General features: G+C 43.6%; 1 protein-coding gene across 9 annotated transcripts in view; it reads left to right on the top strand.

Annotated features, from left to right (window-relative positions):
• ERBB4 (erb-b2 receptor tyrosine kinase 4) overlaps nucleotides 1-13,657 on the top strand; it is a 633,162-nt gene that overhangs the window by 524,578 nt on the left and 94,927 nt on the right. For all 9 annotated transcript variants that reach the window (XR_008467602.1, XM_054207999.1, XM_054208001.1 and 6 more), the window contains one exon: nucleotides 2,366-2,551. Coding sequence is in view for 8 of the 9 variants with exons in the window: in XM_054207999.1 (XP_054063974.1) it covers nucleotides 2,366-2,551 (186 nt within the window). In the remaining variant the exon portion in view is untranslated. The remainder of the gene's footprint in view (nucleotides 1-2,365; nucleotides 2,552-13,657) is intronic.

Here is a 13,657-nt window from a genome sequence, read left to right as displayed (position 1 = left end):
CTGTTGGAAGAATATGTGCTTTCCCGTAACATCAGAATGAGACAAATGACACTGCTTGCTTTTTTTACCGTACAGAAGTGTCTTTCCTCTGGACTTAGACTTGTAAGTGGCAAGTAGCTGGAGACTAATGGAGCGCATGCTTCAAAGCTTTCCATCTAGTCCCTTGGTGAGCAAAAAGAATGTATTTTCTATGTTCTAATCAGTCCTCATCACAAAGAAGAGGCTGAGTGAGTCCTCATCACTCCTGCTCCAAGTTCCTGGAGAAACTCTTACCTTTACTCAGAGAGGGGGAGGGCAACAAGTCCTATCCCCCTATGCACGTGCAGGAGAAAATGAATGGGGTAAGAAGAGAAAATGAGGCCAAGTAATTTTGTGCTCTGAAACTGGGTAATGCACCTGTCAACAGGTATTTATTCTGATGGCCCTCAGTGACAGTTTCTAGTGACAACAGAAGAGAGGCTAAAAAGGAAAGCCTGTATATACCCGTTGAGTGAGCAAAAACTATATTAATTTGAATGTGAACAAAACTACTTAAATTAAGATCCCTTTTCTAATTTGTTACATTGGAATCTTCCTCAGAGCTCCTCCTCCAATCATCCCATCAAATAGCCCCTATTTATTCATTTATTTATTTTATATCTTCACATACATTTAGGAAGAAAAAGGAAGGAGATGCTCCCCCCCAATGGAGGCCATCTGCTCTTTTCTTATTGGGGGGAAAAAACCCTACAATTAGTGTCTTGTTCATCTTTTCGTTTTAACAAAAAAAGAGAGGGAAAGAAAGAGAGAGAACTATTATGCAAATACTCTGCAATTTGGTTTCAAATATTCTTTGTACTATGATGAGCAATTTCCTTTAATACAAACTCAGCCTACTTGCCAGGACTTTTTTTTGCCTTAATATAGGGAAAGAAAAAACCCCACTTTTGTGAGTTGGGGGGGGCATGCTGTGTTCCTCTGATGCCAACTTTTTCTCATTCTTTTTTTCTATCTTTCTTTCTTTGGCGCTATTACAGCTGTTATTCTTTAAGTTGTCAGAAAGATGTCATATGGGTTTTTTGAGAAAGAGAGAGAACTAAAATAGCTTTACAAAGCCACAGTTTCATCTCACTTTTCATTGTTCCATTGCCATGATGAAGCGGTCTTGAAATGGAGGACTCAGCTCGGTGAATGAGAGAGAAAAGCTTTCTCCCTGCCTAAATGAATGCCAGTTGCTTGTGATGGCAGCGTTACCTCTAGGAACGGATAGGTAGCTTTTTAATATGGAGCTCCAATGCTGTTTGTCAGTGGTACAAACTTTAGGGCCGACTAGTGTAGCCAAGAGTAGGGCCTTCTGGTCCTTGGAATGGGACAACCCAGCTAGCCAGCTGAAAACCTCTGAAAACTTATTATTCGAAAAAGATAAATATAGAAGAAAGGAAGGAATATAATCTCCTATTTGTTATGTGGGAAGCTGAGCCATAGAAAAAACAAAATAACTCACCCACGATCTATTGGTGGAGGACTTTGGAAGAATGAGAAGCGGAGCTAAGAGGCGCAGATTTAGAGAAGCGCTGCTTTGTGTAGTGCTCTGCTTGTGGCAGCCTCCGGAGAGGCGGGACCGGTGCTGCAGCTGCTCGCTGTCACGACCGCTGCTTTGGGCTGTTGCTGTACAGCAGTCATAGAGGCAGTAGCATGGTCATATCCTAACGGTTTAACAGATCTCCCGATTTTCAGTAGGACTTAGGAGCACTGGACACATTTGAAAAGCCCACAGTAAACCTTTTGTTTCTTAACCCTTTGCAGGTTGAACTTTGGGAAGGCTTCAATTGACATATAAAAGTTACATGCTTAAGCCTATAAAATACTAAGCATAAAATCTCTGATCCAGTAAGGCATTTTAGCCCAGCTTAATCAAATATCTTGTCAAATAAGACCTAACATCAGACTATACACAAGCAGCATGGTTTGCTTGCATTGAAAAAAAAGTGGATGACTAATGGATTAGCCACAAATTGGGAAAATATACTCAAGAAACAAAATTAAGGGAACTAAAACAATACCAATGGGACCTTTAAGTAAAGTCAAATGTGTCACACTTACCTCTGCTTCTGTGGCTGTATCAGGACAGGAAATATAGGGCCATTCGGAATTTCTGATCTGAGCCTTCCCTGGATCTGTTCAGACAGGCTGACCCGTTGCTTGGGGCTCCTTACATCAAGTGTACATCGGTCTGGGTTCTGCCAAGCACTGGATAGACAACTCGGGAATTCATGGTACTTAGGGGACACTGATCCCCTTTAGATGCTCTATGGGAAATGGGAAGTCTTCTCTGCATAGAGTCATTGAGCACACTGGAGTAACTGGGTCACTTTTGTTGTTACAGGAAGCCCTTATCATGGCCAGCATGGACCACCCGCACCTGGTGAGACTCCTGGGTGTTTGCTTGAGCCCGACCATTCAGCTAGTCACTCAGCTGATGCCTCATGGCTGCCTGTTGGATTATGTTCATGAACATAAGGATAATATCGGCTCCCAGCTTCTGCTAAACTGGTGTGTCCAAATAGCTAAGGTATGTGGTTCGTGTTGCTCTTTTTTTTGTCATTTTCATAACTAAGTGAAAAACGTGCCGTGTAAAAAAAAAAAAAAAGAAACAAAAAAATTGTTGTTTTATTTTTTTTCAGGTGTGTTTTTGTTTTCAAGAGGGTTGGGTAGTTCTTGAAATACATGCTATTTTGGCTGCTTACAGTATTATCGATTACTTGTTACTATGCAAACCAAAGTTTTTCTTGACTGTCTTTCCAACTCAGCATTAATGGGGGGTCTTTTGGGGGAAAAAGAAAAAAAGGTAGGGGAAGAAGGCCCCTGTGTGACATCTGGGGCTGAGTACAGAATGATTTTTCAGCCCATTCTACTGTTCACTATCTATAGATACTGATTTAACCTGATTGTACTTTTCAACCTTTCTGAATCTGCATTGCCAGTTAAATGCTGATACGCCATCCATTGGCTGCCCCCACACTGCCGAGAAGATAAATATTCACTTCATGTCACTCCTTTGGGAACCACCGTGGTTCTGCTGTTTTTAAGACCGATCACAACAGCTGAGGCTGGAGGGTAACATTGCTCATCTCTGCAGAACGGGAAATCTCAAGGGCTGGATCCTTCTTTGCTTGCTGTGGTGTAATGCTCTCTGCCTTCATGTGGGCTCTGAGGAGCAAGAGTGAAGCCATTATCGTTCATATCCACTTCAGCTGAGGTGGAACAGAGTATAGGTCAGAAATGCAGCCCTAATGTAATCCTTGCAAAATGTTGTAGGTGTGTTTAGGTATACAGTGTTGTGCTAAGTCCCAAGTTATTGATAATCAGTTGCACAGAGTAACAAGATCTGGGAGTGTAGGGGGCCGTAGTGTTTATCCATTTTAAAGGCTCTTGCAGCTAGGGTTGTGTACAATGATGTTACCAGAAATGAGAATCTGGAACCCACTTTTTATTTAGAGTTATTTAAAGTTTTAGATTATTTAGGTGCTTGTTACATACAAATTTGTGCCACAGACTGCCCTCTTATTTTTAATCTGCAGCCTTAAGTGAATTTTGCTACAACTTGTATTACGAAATCTGAATTCAAATTGTGATGTTAAACTTCTAGCGCTGGAGAGAAACCTGGAGATTCAGCAATTGTTTTGCTGGACCGAAAAGCAGCCATTGTGTAAACATCCACTTCTTTTAAAATCTTAAACGCAAAATACTGTCTGACAAATTCAGCTAGCCCTGCAATTTTCTTCAAGGAGAGGAGGAGTATGAGGTTCATCATTAACAGGGACTATTTTCTCCCCAGGATCAGACCTGTTGTCAAACCCGGCTGAAGGTGACAGTAGATGCCATGACCATAATGCTGGGTAGAGGGGTTGATCCGTGGAAGGGGTGGGGGCAGTCCCAAACCCACCTTCTGATGTGGGTGATTGTGCTGCGCTGTGGTGGTAAAGCAGCCAGAGCTGCACGGAATGTTGGAACACACTGATGGGGATTGACTGTATCTGGAGATCTGCAAGGGTTTATTTAGGGCTGTTATCAGACCAAAGAAGGTGGGGGAGAAAATACATATTCCTGTTTGAGTCCTCAACACAACCTCCTTCCCATCTGTTCTCCGCTCTCTTGATTGATAGTGGCTGTTATTATTTATTACAGAACATTTACACAGTGGCATACGTGAAAAGATAATCCACCTTTATTTTCAGCTTGTAAATGCATGTGGCCATTGACTCATTGGACTAATGTACTTGCTGATGGACAAGGAGTACTTGCTTTGCTGTGGGCTTCGTGTGGGCAGCTGATTCAGTGCAGCAAATAGCTCGATCCATGCCAGAGGCTGACAGAGCTGTGGGAGGGTCCGTGGAAGGCAGGTCATGGTTTTCCCATGGTGATTCCTATCAAAGTGAAACAGGTTCTAAACTGATTTCCATTGTAAATGGTTTCAGTGTAACGTGGGGATTGGATTTAGGTACGGTCATTTGAAAATCATCGCCTGCTGGTTTTCTTGATCACCGTGTGATGTGGGAGGAGAAGATGAGGTAGTACAGATACTGGAGTTCTGAGATGGTGGATAACCAAGCGGTGCAAAGAAGTGAGATCGTAGGCCTAATATTAACTGCTGAAGTGTCAGGAAGAGAAAGGGAGTTTCTTTGTAACAAAAGGTGGCCTATTATTGAGGGGGTGTTTAGTGAAGCTTAGTTAGTTTATTAAAGTTTAATTAAATTCATCTTCTTCTGCATCATAATAATCTTAAGGTTAATTTTGCCTTGGCCTCATGTTACAGCATGAAGCTCGTCCACTCAGCTACAGCTTGGAGACAGCAGCAAGTGACTGTTTTCTTGAAAAAGTGCAGTTATTGGTACATATGGCTGACCTCTTATCTCTGGGCTAGCGCAGTTTGGATTATTTTCTCCTTGGTTTCTTCATGTGTCTCTTCCCCTTCTCTTATTTTTCCTGCGGTGGTTGGTACTGGGCATGGAGAGAATCAGTACGTTTCTGACAGGGAGTTCTGTATTTTGCTGCTTTTGTGTGTGTGTCAGTGGTGTCTGGTAGGGGATGGATGGCTTGGTAGAGCTGAGAAGGTCACCAGAGGTACTGACTGCCTGCGTACCATGCCGCTGTGGTGCAATCCCATTGTGGAGGTAGACTCCAAAGAAGTAAAATGTACCTTTAACTCTTTATTTTTTTTCTTGTCTTTGGAGATTTGAATGACAATTGTGTGTTGGAAATCTTCCCCGCCAGGTTGTATCGATGCATAAAGATACATACCTTAATTGTTATATTGGAGGCTATCAGTAAAGGCAGGAAAGCTGTAGGGACATGGGGCTGTCCACACCACATAACATGTAAGAGTAAGGCAAATGCTGCACAGAATTTTCTGCATTGCATTGTGCTTTCCGATGGGACCCAGGAATGCCTTTTCCCTTGCCATCTCTCAGACTGTAATGTTGATTGGGGTTAGAGGATGTACACAGGAAAATGTTTCAGAAGTGCTAGGAAGAGTAATCTTTGAGATCACCAGGCAAGGAGATCCCTTATCCCAAAAAGTGGAATGAACATGCTTGTCTCCTGCTAGCAGCAGGGGAGTAGTAATACTTGTTTTCCACTCATCTGTCGCATTTAACAGTGACTAGGAATCAGTCTGCAGCCTGCAAATAGGAAAGATTCAATTTGCCTACAAATAGCCTGCTCTCCAGGGGGATGAATGCAGAAGGTGGCTCTTGCATCAGGCACTAGTTGCCGTTTACTGCGGGAGAGGTCCGTGTATCCCACGTACCTGTGTCCACTGTGCTTACATTGCTGGCTCTGCCGTACGGCTCGGGGATGTCTCTCCACATCTTGCTTCTCTAGACTTTTGGGAATGATTGGTTGTATCTTTCTGAAAGCTACTAGAAACGTGATTAGCAATGTAATAAGAGGCAAGAATGATCAGTGACCACCCAGTCCTATTCCCTGCTCCCTGAACCGAGGCAGCTTCTGGTATCTTTTGTTAGATACATCTTTCTACGCGTATCTTCCGTCTTTTTATGGGGAGAATTTTCCCAACAAGAAATGCCTTGATTCCGAAGTTCAGTCTGATTTTTACGAATCATTTAAAATCAAGTTGCTGCTGCAATACAGTTCCTCCCTACTGCGCTTTTCTCCATCTGCCAACGTGCAGGCATTTATTTATCGAAGTCATTGCTTCAGACTTCACTTGTGCTGCCAGGCTGTTCATTTCCATATGTCTCCACTTCTGTACAACTAGATGCAAAAACTAGTTAGGCGCTATGCCTGGTTGCCAACCTGCATATGGCTCTGGAGATCATTTCTGAAGGTTGACGATAGGGCAGTTATTAAAAGTATTATCTACTGCCAATTGAAAAAAAGCCTGGATGCTTTTTTCTTTTTGCTTATACAGATTGTGTTGAATTTATTCTGACTGTTATATCATTGTAGGGTAATTGTGTTCTTTTTCCAGAAGCTTTATCTTCTTATTTTATGGATGAAAGTTATAAAAATAGAGTAGCCCCCCAGTATTCTGCCTAAAACATGGTTGTTAGCAGCTGTGTCTAAAGGGGCTTTTCCTTTCTGCTTTGCAGATGCACAAGGCGTCTCCTTGTGTCTCACTTCCATGTGTAGTGTCGCACCCAGGGACTGAATGTTTAACCTTTTAGCTCTGAGTTCAGCTCAGCAATTTTACGTGGAGTTTGATGTCCAGTAAAGCAGTAAACTATGCTCATGTGTCAAGATACTTCCTAGAGTGGCAGCAAGAGTGGCAGCCCTGGTGGCCTTAGGGTATGGAAGGATGGAGTAATGCTTCATGAACGTCCATAGTGTTGGCTACTTGAGAAATGGATTGGGAATCAAATTTTGTAAGGTTAGCACAGGCTTAAACGTGAATTCTCAGTAGGTGAATTACGTCCTTGTCAGGCGGTGCAGATACATGTACATCAGGAACATTTAACAAACAAAAAGAACGGTACTGTGTGCATTGATATTTCAATGTCTTTGATATAATTTCTCTCAGCAAGGGCTGCCCAAACACGCTCCCTGGCAACTTGGAGGTGTGGGAGTGAGGACATTCTTGGGGAAATGCATTCAAGAAGAGAAGAAACATCTTGAGGTTTGTAGGCAGAAAGAGTCGGTTACACTCCGCCATTAGTTGAGGTTAACTATAAGGCACCTGTATTTGAGGCTGCATCCTCTCACTGTTACTCTCGTGGAAAAATTAGCCTGAGTCCTGTTGGAATTATTTGTGCTGTGATAGGCTCTGTCTCTCTCAAGGGCTTATAGAAATGCATTTTTGCTTCTGCAACTTCGCATACAGCACTTGCTAAATTCAACGCGGAAGTTCAACCCAGGCAGCCCCAGCTACTGTTTTACTATTTTTTCCGGTACAATTATGGTTTCATTCTGCTGCTGTTGATTTGTGTTACACCTGCAGCAGTTTGGTTGAGCCGTGTTCGAGTGCAGAGGAACTTTTCCTGCCCCAAAGAAGACAAGGCAGAGGAAGAGCAAGAAAGGAAGCAATCTTCCTAAAAGACAGCAGCTCTCCGGGATCGCCCAGCCTGTGGAGGAGAGCTCAGCTCTCCTGGCTCTTCGCCAGCGCCCTGTTCTGTTCTGCCCTCTGGCCCCCAGGGGCTGCCAGGCCTGGGGTTTGCATTCTGAGCTATAATAATTCATTCACAACCCCTCGGAATACTAACGAGCTAAAGCAGAAGTAGGTTGATGTGGAATGTCATGGAAGGAAAATCGAGTACTTCAGGGGATTACTTTTTATACTTTTTCAATATAAAAAAATTCTCAAATTACCGCCACGAAAGCCCTGCACAGCATCAGTTATCCAGGTACGCAGGAAAACAACATTTGAAAACACTCTAGGAAAGAAAGGGAGAGAGGAACTTGAGGATCGAATTTTAATGAAGCAGATGCACGTCTTCAAGCCTGTTGAGTATTATTCCAGCACACTTGCAGTCGTTGCTCTCCCCAGGGATTCTCTGCCAGCAGTGCAGATCTGCAGCTGGGAGTCTCGGGGAGCAATCAAGGCAAAGGTGCTTGCGAAGCCTCCTTTACCACTTCTTTCTGTTATCTCTCCCTTTTAGCTGGTTCGCGTTACGGGGCTCAGTGCCCTTCTGCAGTTCTCTCGGCAAAAAGGAGGGCCTGTCTGCTGCCTGCTCCTGAAGCCTCACTCCATGCCAGGCTTTTTAGAAAGGGGTGTTTTATTACTGCCCAGGGCAGTGCTTCTCAACTGGATGGAAGTGCACGGACTATGTGAAATTCAAAGGATCCGTGTTGATTTATGCAACTGAGAAGCTGATCCAGAAGCTGGTTCAGCACTCACTTCACGTCCGAAATTAAACGGGTCTCAACCTGCGCTCCTCAGGTGTGGAGGGAGGGAGGCTCTGAGCAGGGAGGGCCGGAGGTGAGCGAGGTCCCCTTGGCTGTACTGTGAGGTGAGGAGCCTTTCTCCTCCATCAAGACTTGATGGATTAGGAATGACTTGTTAGAGACAGCTTTTGTTATTCTACTGCAGATGCGCTGAGAGAGAAGCTGTGTAAAGTGGGAGGAAACAGGGGTGAGCGGACGGGTTGGGAGGAGGTGGAGGATAGTGCTGTGGTTCAAGGTCTTTCTTTTTCATTAAAGAAGCCTACCCTACAGCTCAGTGACTGTTCCATCATGGAGTGAACAAAGGCGCTTAATGACAGTCATCTATCAGCTGTCCACGTTTTAAGCTTCAAGATGTCTCTATTCCCAGAGCTCCTTGCCATGACAAGGCTAATTGTAGAGTTATAATGCTATACCAACCCCTCCTGACACGCTTGCACTGGCGAGGGCCAGGGCTAAGGCTGTGATAATTATCACTGCAAGCAAGTACATTAGCATAGATGTAGTTTACTAATGGGGCTGCTCTATTAGGGAGTGCAGTATATAGAAGAGTAGGATCTAGACCAAGGACTATGAAATTAAAGCCATATTGAAACAAGGTTTTAATTGTATGCAGGATCAAAATAGGTAGGGAAAGTATCATTTTACTCTCCTGAATCCCTCTGTGCAGTTTTCTTTTCTTATTCCTATTCATCACGACTATTTTTCTCACTCTGCTGGAAAGCTTGGATATCCACAGGTGGCAGATTGAAATGAAGGACCCTTGTTTCTGGTGTGGCTGGAGAGCTCTTACTGAAAGAGGGTACGGCATCAAGTCTCCGGGAGGAATTACCCCACCTTGTCCATACCCAGGGACTTTTCTGGGCAGCTCCCTGGATTACAAAGGTTCATACAAACCTGAGAAGCACCTTGCAACAAAATTTAGGTGGATCTTGCAACATTCTGCGTCCTAGCTTTTAACTTTTAAGTGGTGGAAGGGGACAGATTTCTTTTTTGTTGTGGTTAACTGGACTGCCTTGGGCTTTTGTGAGACACTGAAGAAGTTTTTTTGATCCTTTCAGATATTAGGAATTTTTTTTCCATCCAAGGCAGGGCAGGAAATAAATCTTAGGACTTTGGTCATTGTGTCTGATCTGCCGTGCTCTGATGAATGTGGGCACATTTTGTGCAGCCATTGCTCGTACGGCTGAGATACAGGATCAGAGCCTGGCCACTCTTCCCTTGACTGTTAGTTGCTGTGGCTGGAAATAATTCTCCAGATAAATCAGGGAATTGGATCCTATTCACAATAATTCCACTGTATCTGTGCTTTGCGTGTTTCCTTGGCAGGCACAGTATTCCACATTTTCATGCGTAGTTATGTACCTATTTATGGAGACTTTCAAGCAGTTTCCCCCCTTTCTTCACCAGTCATTTCATCTGGAATCTTGAACTGATTTAGTAACTTCTTTATCTTTTCTAAAAACCCAGTTGTTCACAGGCGAAGTTTGTTGTAAAAAGCGAGAAAATGAAGGAACGCATGATAAAATTCATCAACTTAAATGTTGAACAAGTTTTTTCCTTTCTTTTTTTATTTCTCCTTTCATCTTAGACTGACTGTCTGCTCAGCAAATACACGCTCTCTCTTTATCTGTAATTTTGTCCGTTGCTTTCTTTACTTCTGTCTTTCCCCTACGTTTACAGTGTTTTGCGTCAACCTCTGTTGCCTGTTGCTCTTTCTCCAGTGTCATCATTTCTCCTTCGTTCTCATTCTCTGGCTGCTTGGCTCCCTCTAGCTGGTACCCGATCAGTGCTCTGAAGAGCACAGGAGCATCATGCCTGTCACCCACCTGAGGTTTTATGGTCTTGGGTCTCATTACAGGGTTTGGAGAGGACCTCAGTTTCCTCATTTCTCTCATAATAAGGCATTTGGTTTTGAGAGTTCTAATACCGGCTGATAACTGCACAAACCCCATGTGCTGTTCTAGTTTGTGGGGGAGGGATGTTTGAATCTAGGGAGACTGCATCAGAACCACAGGAACAAAAAGGTAAGATTGGGTTTATATGAAAATTATAGAGATATCTTTCTTCCAGCTTTGTGCTCTGACCTCTGATTCTCTAAGGCTCTTCTGCATGCTATAATAACTTCAGTATTTGAGCTGTTTATGGATCTGTGTGTGGGTATAGATATATATTTGGTCATTAGCTCTAGAGCTGGGTGGAATGACTCAACCTTTGAAGGTGACTACCTCTCCTCTGACTACGCTGTCTAGAAGACAAGCGTAGGCTAACCTTGTAGCTTTCTGACAGCTTAATTTACAGGGGGATAAATGTGAAGGGTGCGGGTGACAGCAGGGACACACGGGGAATCTGGGACAAAGCAGTTCCTGGAGGACTGAGCTAAGGTCGGAACCACTAACACAAAAGCAGTTAGATTTCTGTTCTGCGCAGTACGGTACGAGCTGACCCTTCTGTACCGTGTAAGGGCCTGTGAGCAGGGATTTTAACTTGCTTTCAGCTTGTCAGCAACCAGGAGAGGTTTATAGTGGGTAGTAATCATTCTTTCTCCAGTCTTAACATGACTCCTTCTGGATTATCTAAGCTTCCTCTTCCCTTCCCCCCAAGAAAGACAGTGTTCCCAAAAACAGTTCCATGGTTCGTGGTTGCTAGAAAAATAGCAAAGAGGCAGATTTTTCAGCTATTTACAAATCACATCGGCGTTTGCAAAAGCACAGAAGTGAGCAATTTATTGCACAGAGATAGACAATTGATTATTTTGTTAAATGGAAGGTGCACTTAGCACTGATGTTTGTAGGGTCTCTGATACTGGGGCCCTGACAGCTGCAGGCTCCCTAAGCTCTGCCTGAACACAGCAGCGTTCTCACATGCTCATCGAGTACACTGAGCTGCACCAGGGGGAGCAGGGGGGGACACACCACATTAGATTTTTCCTAGCAGTCCCCAACAGACTGGCTTGGGAAAGCATTATTGAAAACCACTCCTAAATCAAATTCAAGATATTATAGGAGCACCTACTAGGGTCTGTCAGGATTTCCATTATAAGCCCATATTTTTCAGGTTTATAACTCAACCATAAAATTCTGCTCTGGACTGTGACTTGGCATAAAATGTCTCAGCCCAAAGCATTTTTTGTATTATTTTTCAAGAAATATATGTATTTGGCTATTGTTAAGTTGCTGAAGTTCAGAAACAAAAGCTGGATTTCTCTATATATAGACCCATAAATTAAAATGCTTTTTCCCCTCATGAGTGCCTTTCTTTCAACATTGTATTTTAGAACGTAACTTATCCTACTTGGATAACTACAAGAAATGGATGGCCAAGGCATTGATGTTTAAAGTTAGGACCCCCCCACATTTTTGCAGAGTATCACGGTATGCACATCCCCCACAAAAACCTCGTCAGAGCCTTCAGGAGACGCTGCAAGGCCATTTGCAAAAGGTGCTGGGGCTCTAAAGGATGTGCCTGTATTTGAATGGAGCTTAGCTTTCACAGTTAGCTACAGCTCCAAGTTCTCCTGTGTAATCCAGTGCTCGGGCATAAATCCAGTAGCCTTTTGTACAAGGAGAAAGAACTGGCCTGTTGAAAGGGAAGGGGGATGTTCGGCAGAAATTGTTCCAGGTCAGGGCTGTGGTCCATGAGTATGAGATCAAACTTAGCAGATGTCTTATAGCAGGAGACTCACTGACCACGTCCCAAGTCCAGGTGTATCTTAAAAAACAAAACCGTCCACTCTTCATGTAGAACTGCTGCTCTGTCCAAGTGGGAGCCAGGAGTTAGCAGTGGACTGAAGCCTGTGGTCTCCCTCTCCTAGCGTGACTTGGTATCTGTTTATGAAACCTTGCTGAGGTATCTCAAACCATGAGTGAGCCCTGAAGAGAGCACCTTACATCCTGGTATTTTTGCGAATCCATTCCTTCCATCCCAAAGTGAAGTTTTACAGAAACAGCAGAACAGGATACGTGACAGAGCAAATCTACTGCAGGCGAGTTGCCCTGGGGCCCAGCAGCGAGCGCACCTGCAGCCGTGAGCAGCACTCTCTCGAAGAGCCTCTCCATAAACGGGCTGGAAGGGCAGCCTAGCTGAAAGACTCCGCTTCTCGGGGATGCCGTGTAATCTCTGTGCCTGCTCCGGGGCGATGCAGAAGACCAAGGTGAGTCTGCTTAATGAAATGTGAGAGGGGAGAGGGCAGTTCCAGGCAGCTGCTGGCACTGTTTCGGGTGCCGTGCCAGCCCCCAAACCTCCAGGGTCATCTGGCAGTCAAGTGTCATTAGTCACCACTCTCCCGCTTTCCCACATCCCATCTGTTTTTGTCTGGCTCGTTTCTGCAAATTAGCTCTCAGTGTGCAGCAATTCTCACTGTAGTTTGGTTTTCTTTCTTCATCCTGTGACCTTCATGCTTCCTTAAACTTTACCGTTGTTTGTGGGCCAGAGTAAAATCCTCGCTGCTTCTATTTTTATTTACTGACCGTCCATGTTAGCAAACAGAGGGGGTCATATTCTGACAGCGCATGACTTAAACCTGAAGTCCTGCAACATGTTAGTATCTTCTGATGATAGAGGAAAGTGGATTGGGTTATGTATCCCATATATTGAGCTAAAGGAATGCATTGTCCTGGACCGAAACAGTTCTGAACAGTTCTGAATTTTCCAAATGAAGACTTTTTCCAAGATCTTAGAAATGTCTAAAAAATGGGTTTGGGGTTTTTTTTAATTAATTTTAAAACAAATTGTTTTGAAACAAAAAAAGTACCTATCACTTTCATAAATATTTTTCTTCTGTTTTGGATTTTTTTTTTTTTCAAAATGGTATTTTGTCAGGTGGTTTCACATGTATAACCGAACTCAGTTTTAGAGAAGGCAACTTTATTTTAAAAAAAAAAATTGTTTTGACCAACATTTCCTAGGAACCTGTATATAACTAAAATGCTTCACTGTATATGATTTTTTTGTGTGTTTAGGCTCAACTTGCATTACTTGCCTCATGAATTTCTTTACGTAAGGACTTGCTTACAGCAACATCTCCCGTGTCAGCATTCAGGAAACCAATCCAAATTGCACGGTGGAGTAGACGGGGAGAAAGAAATGAAACATAAGGTATCAGAAGGGCGCTTGAAAAGGCCGAAAGTACATGAATTTCCATATGTTTGGGAGCGGTGATAGTTGAAAAGCTGTCACTGAAGGAGGAGTTTGAGGCTGTGAGTGGCCTGGAGCAGTACGGTGTGACACTGTGAACGATAGGTGACAGTGATTTTAGGTTAAGGCTTTTGGAGGCGGC

Source organism: Rissa tridactyla, chromosome 7 (genome assembly GCF_028500815.1).
Source record: "Rissa tridactyla isolate bRisTri1 chromosome 7, bRisTri1.patW.cur.20221130, whole genome shotgun sequence".
Classification (NCBI taxonomy): domain Eukaryota; kingdom Metazoa; phylum Chordata; class Aves; order Charadriiformes; family Laridae; genus Rissa; species Rissa tridactyla.
The sequence above is the reverse complement of the archived record's forward strand: the minus strand, read 5'-3'. Positions and strand labels throughout refer to the sequence as shown.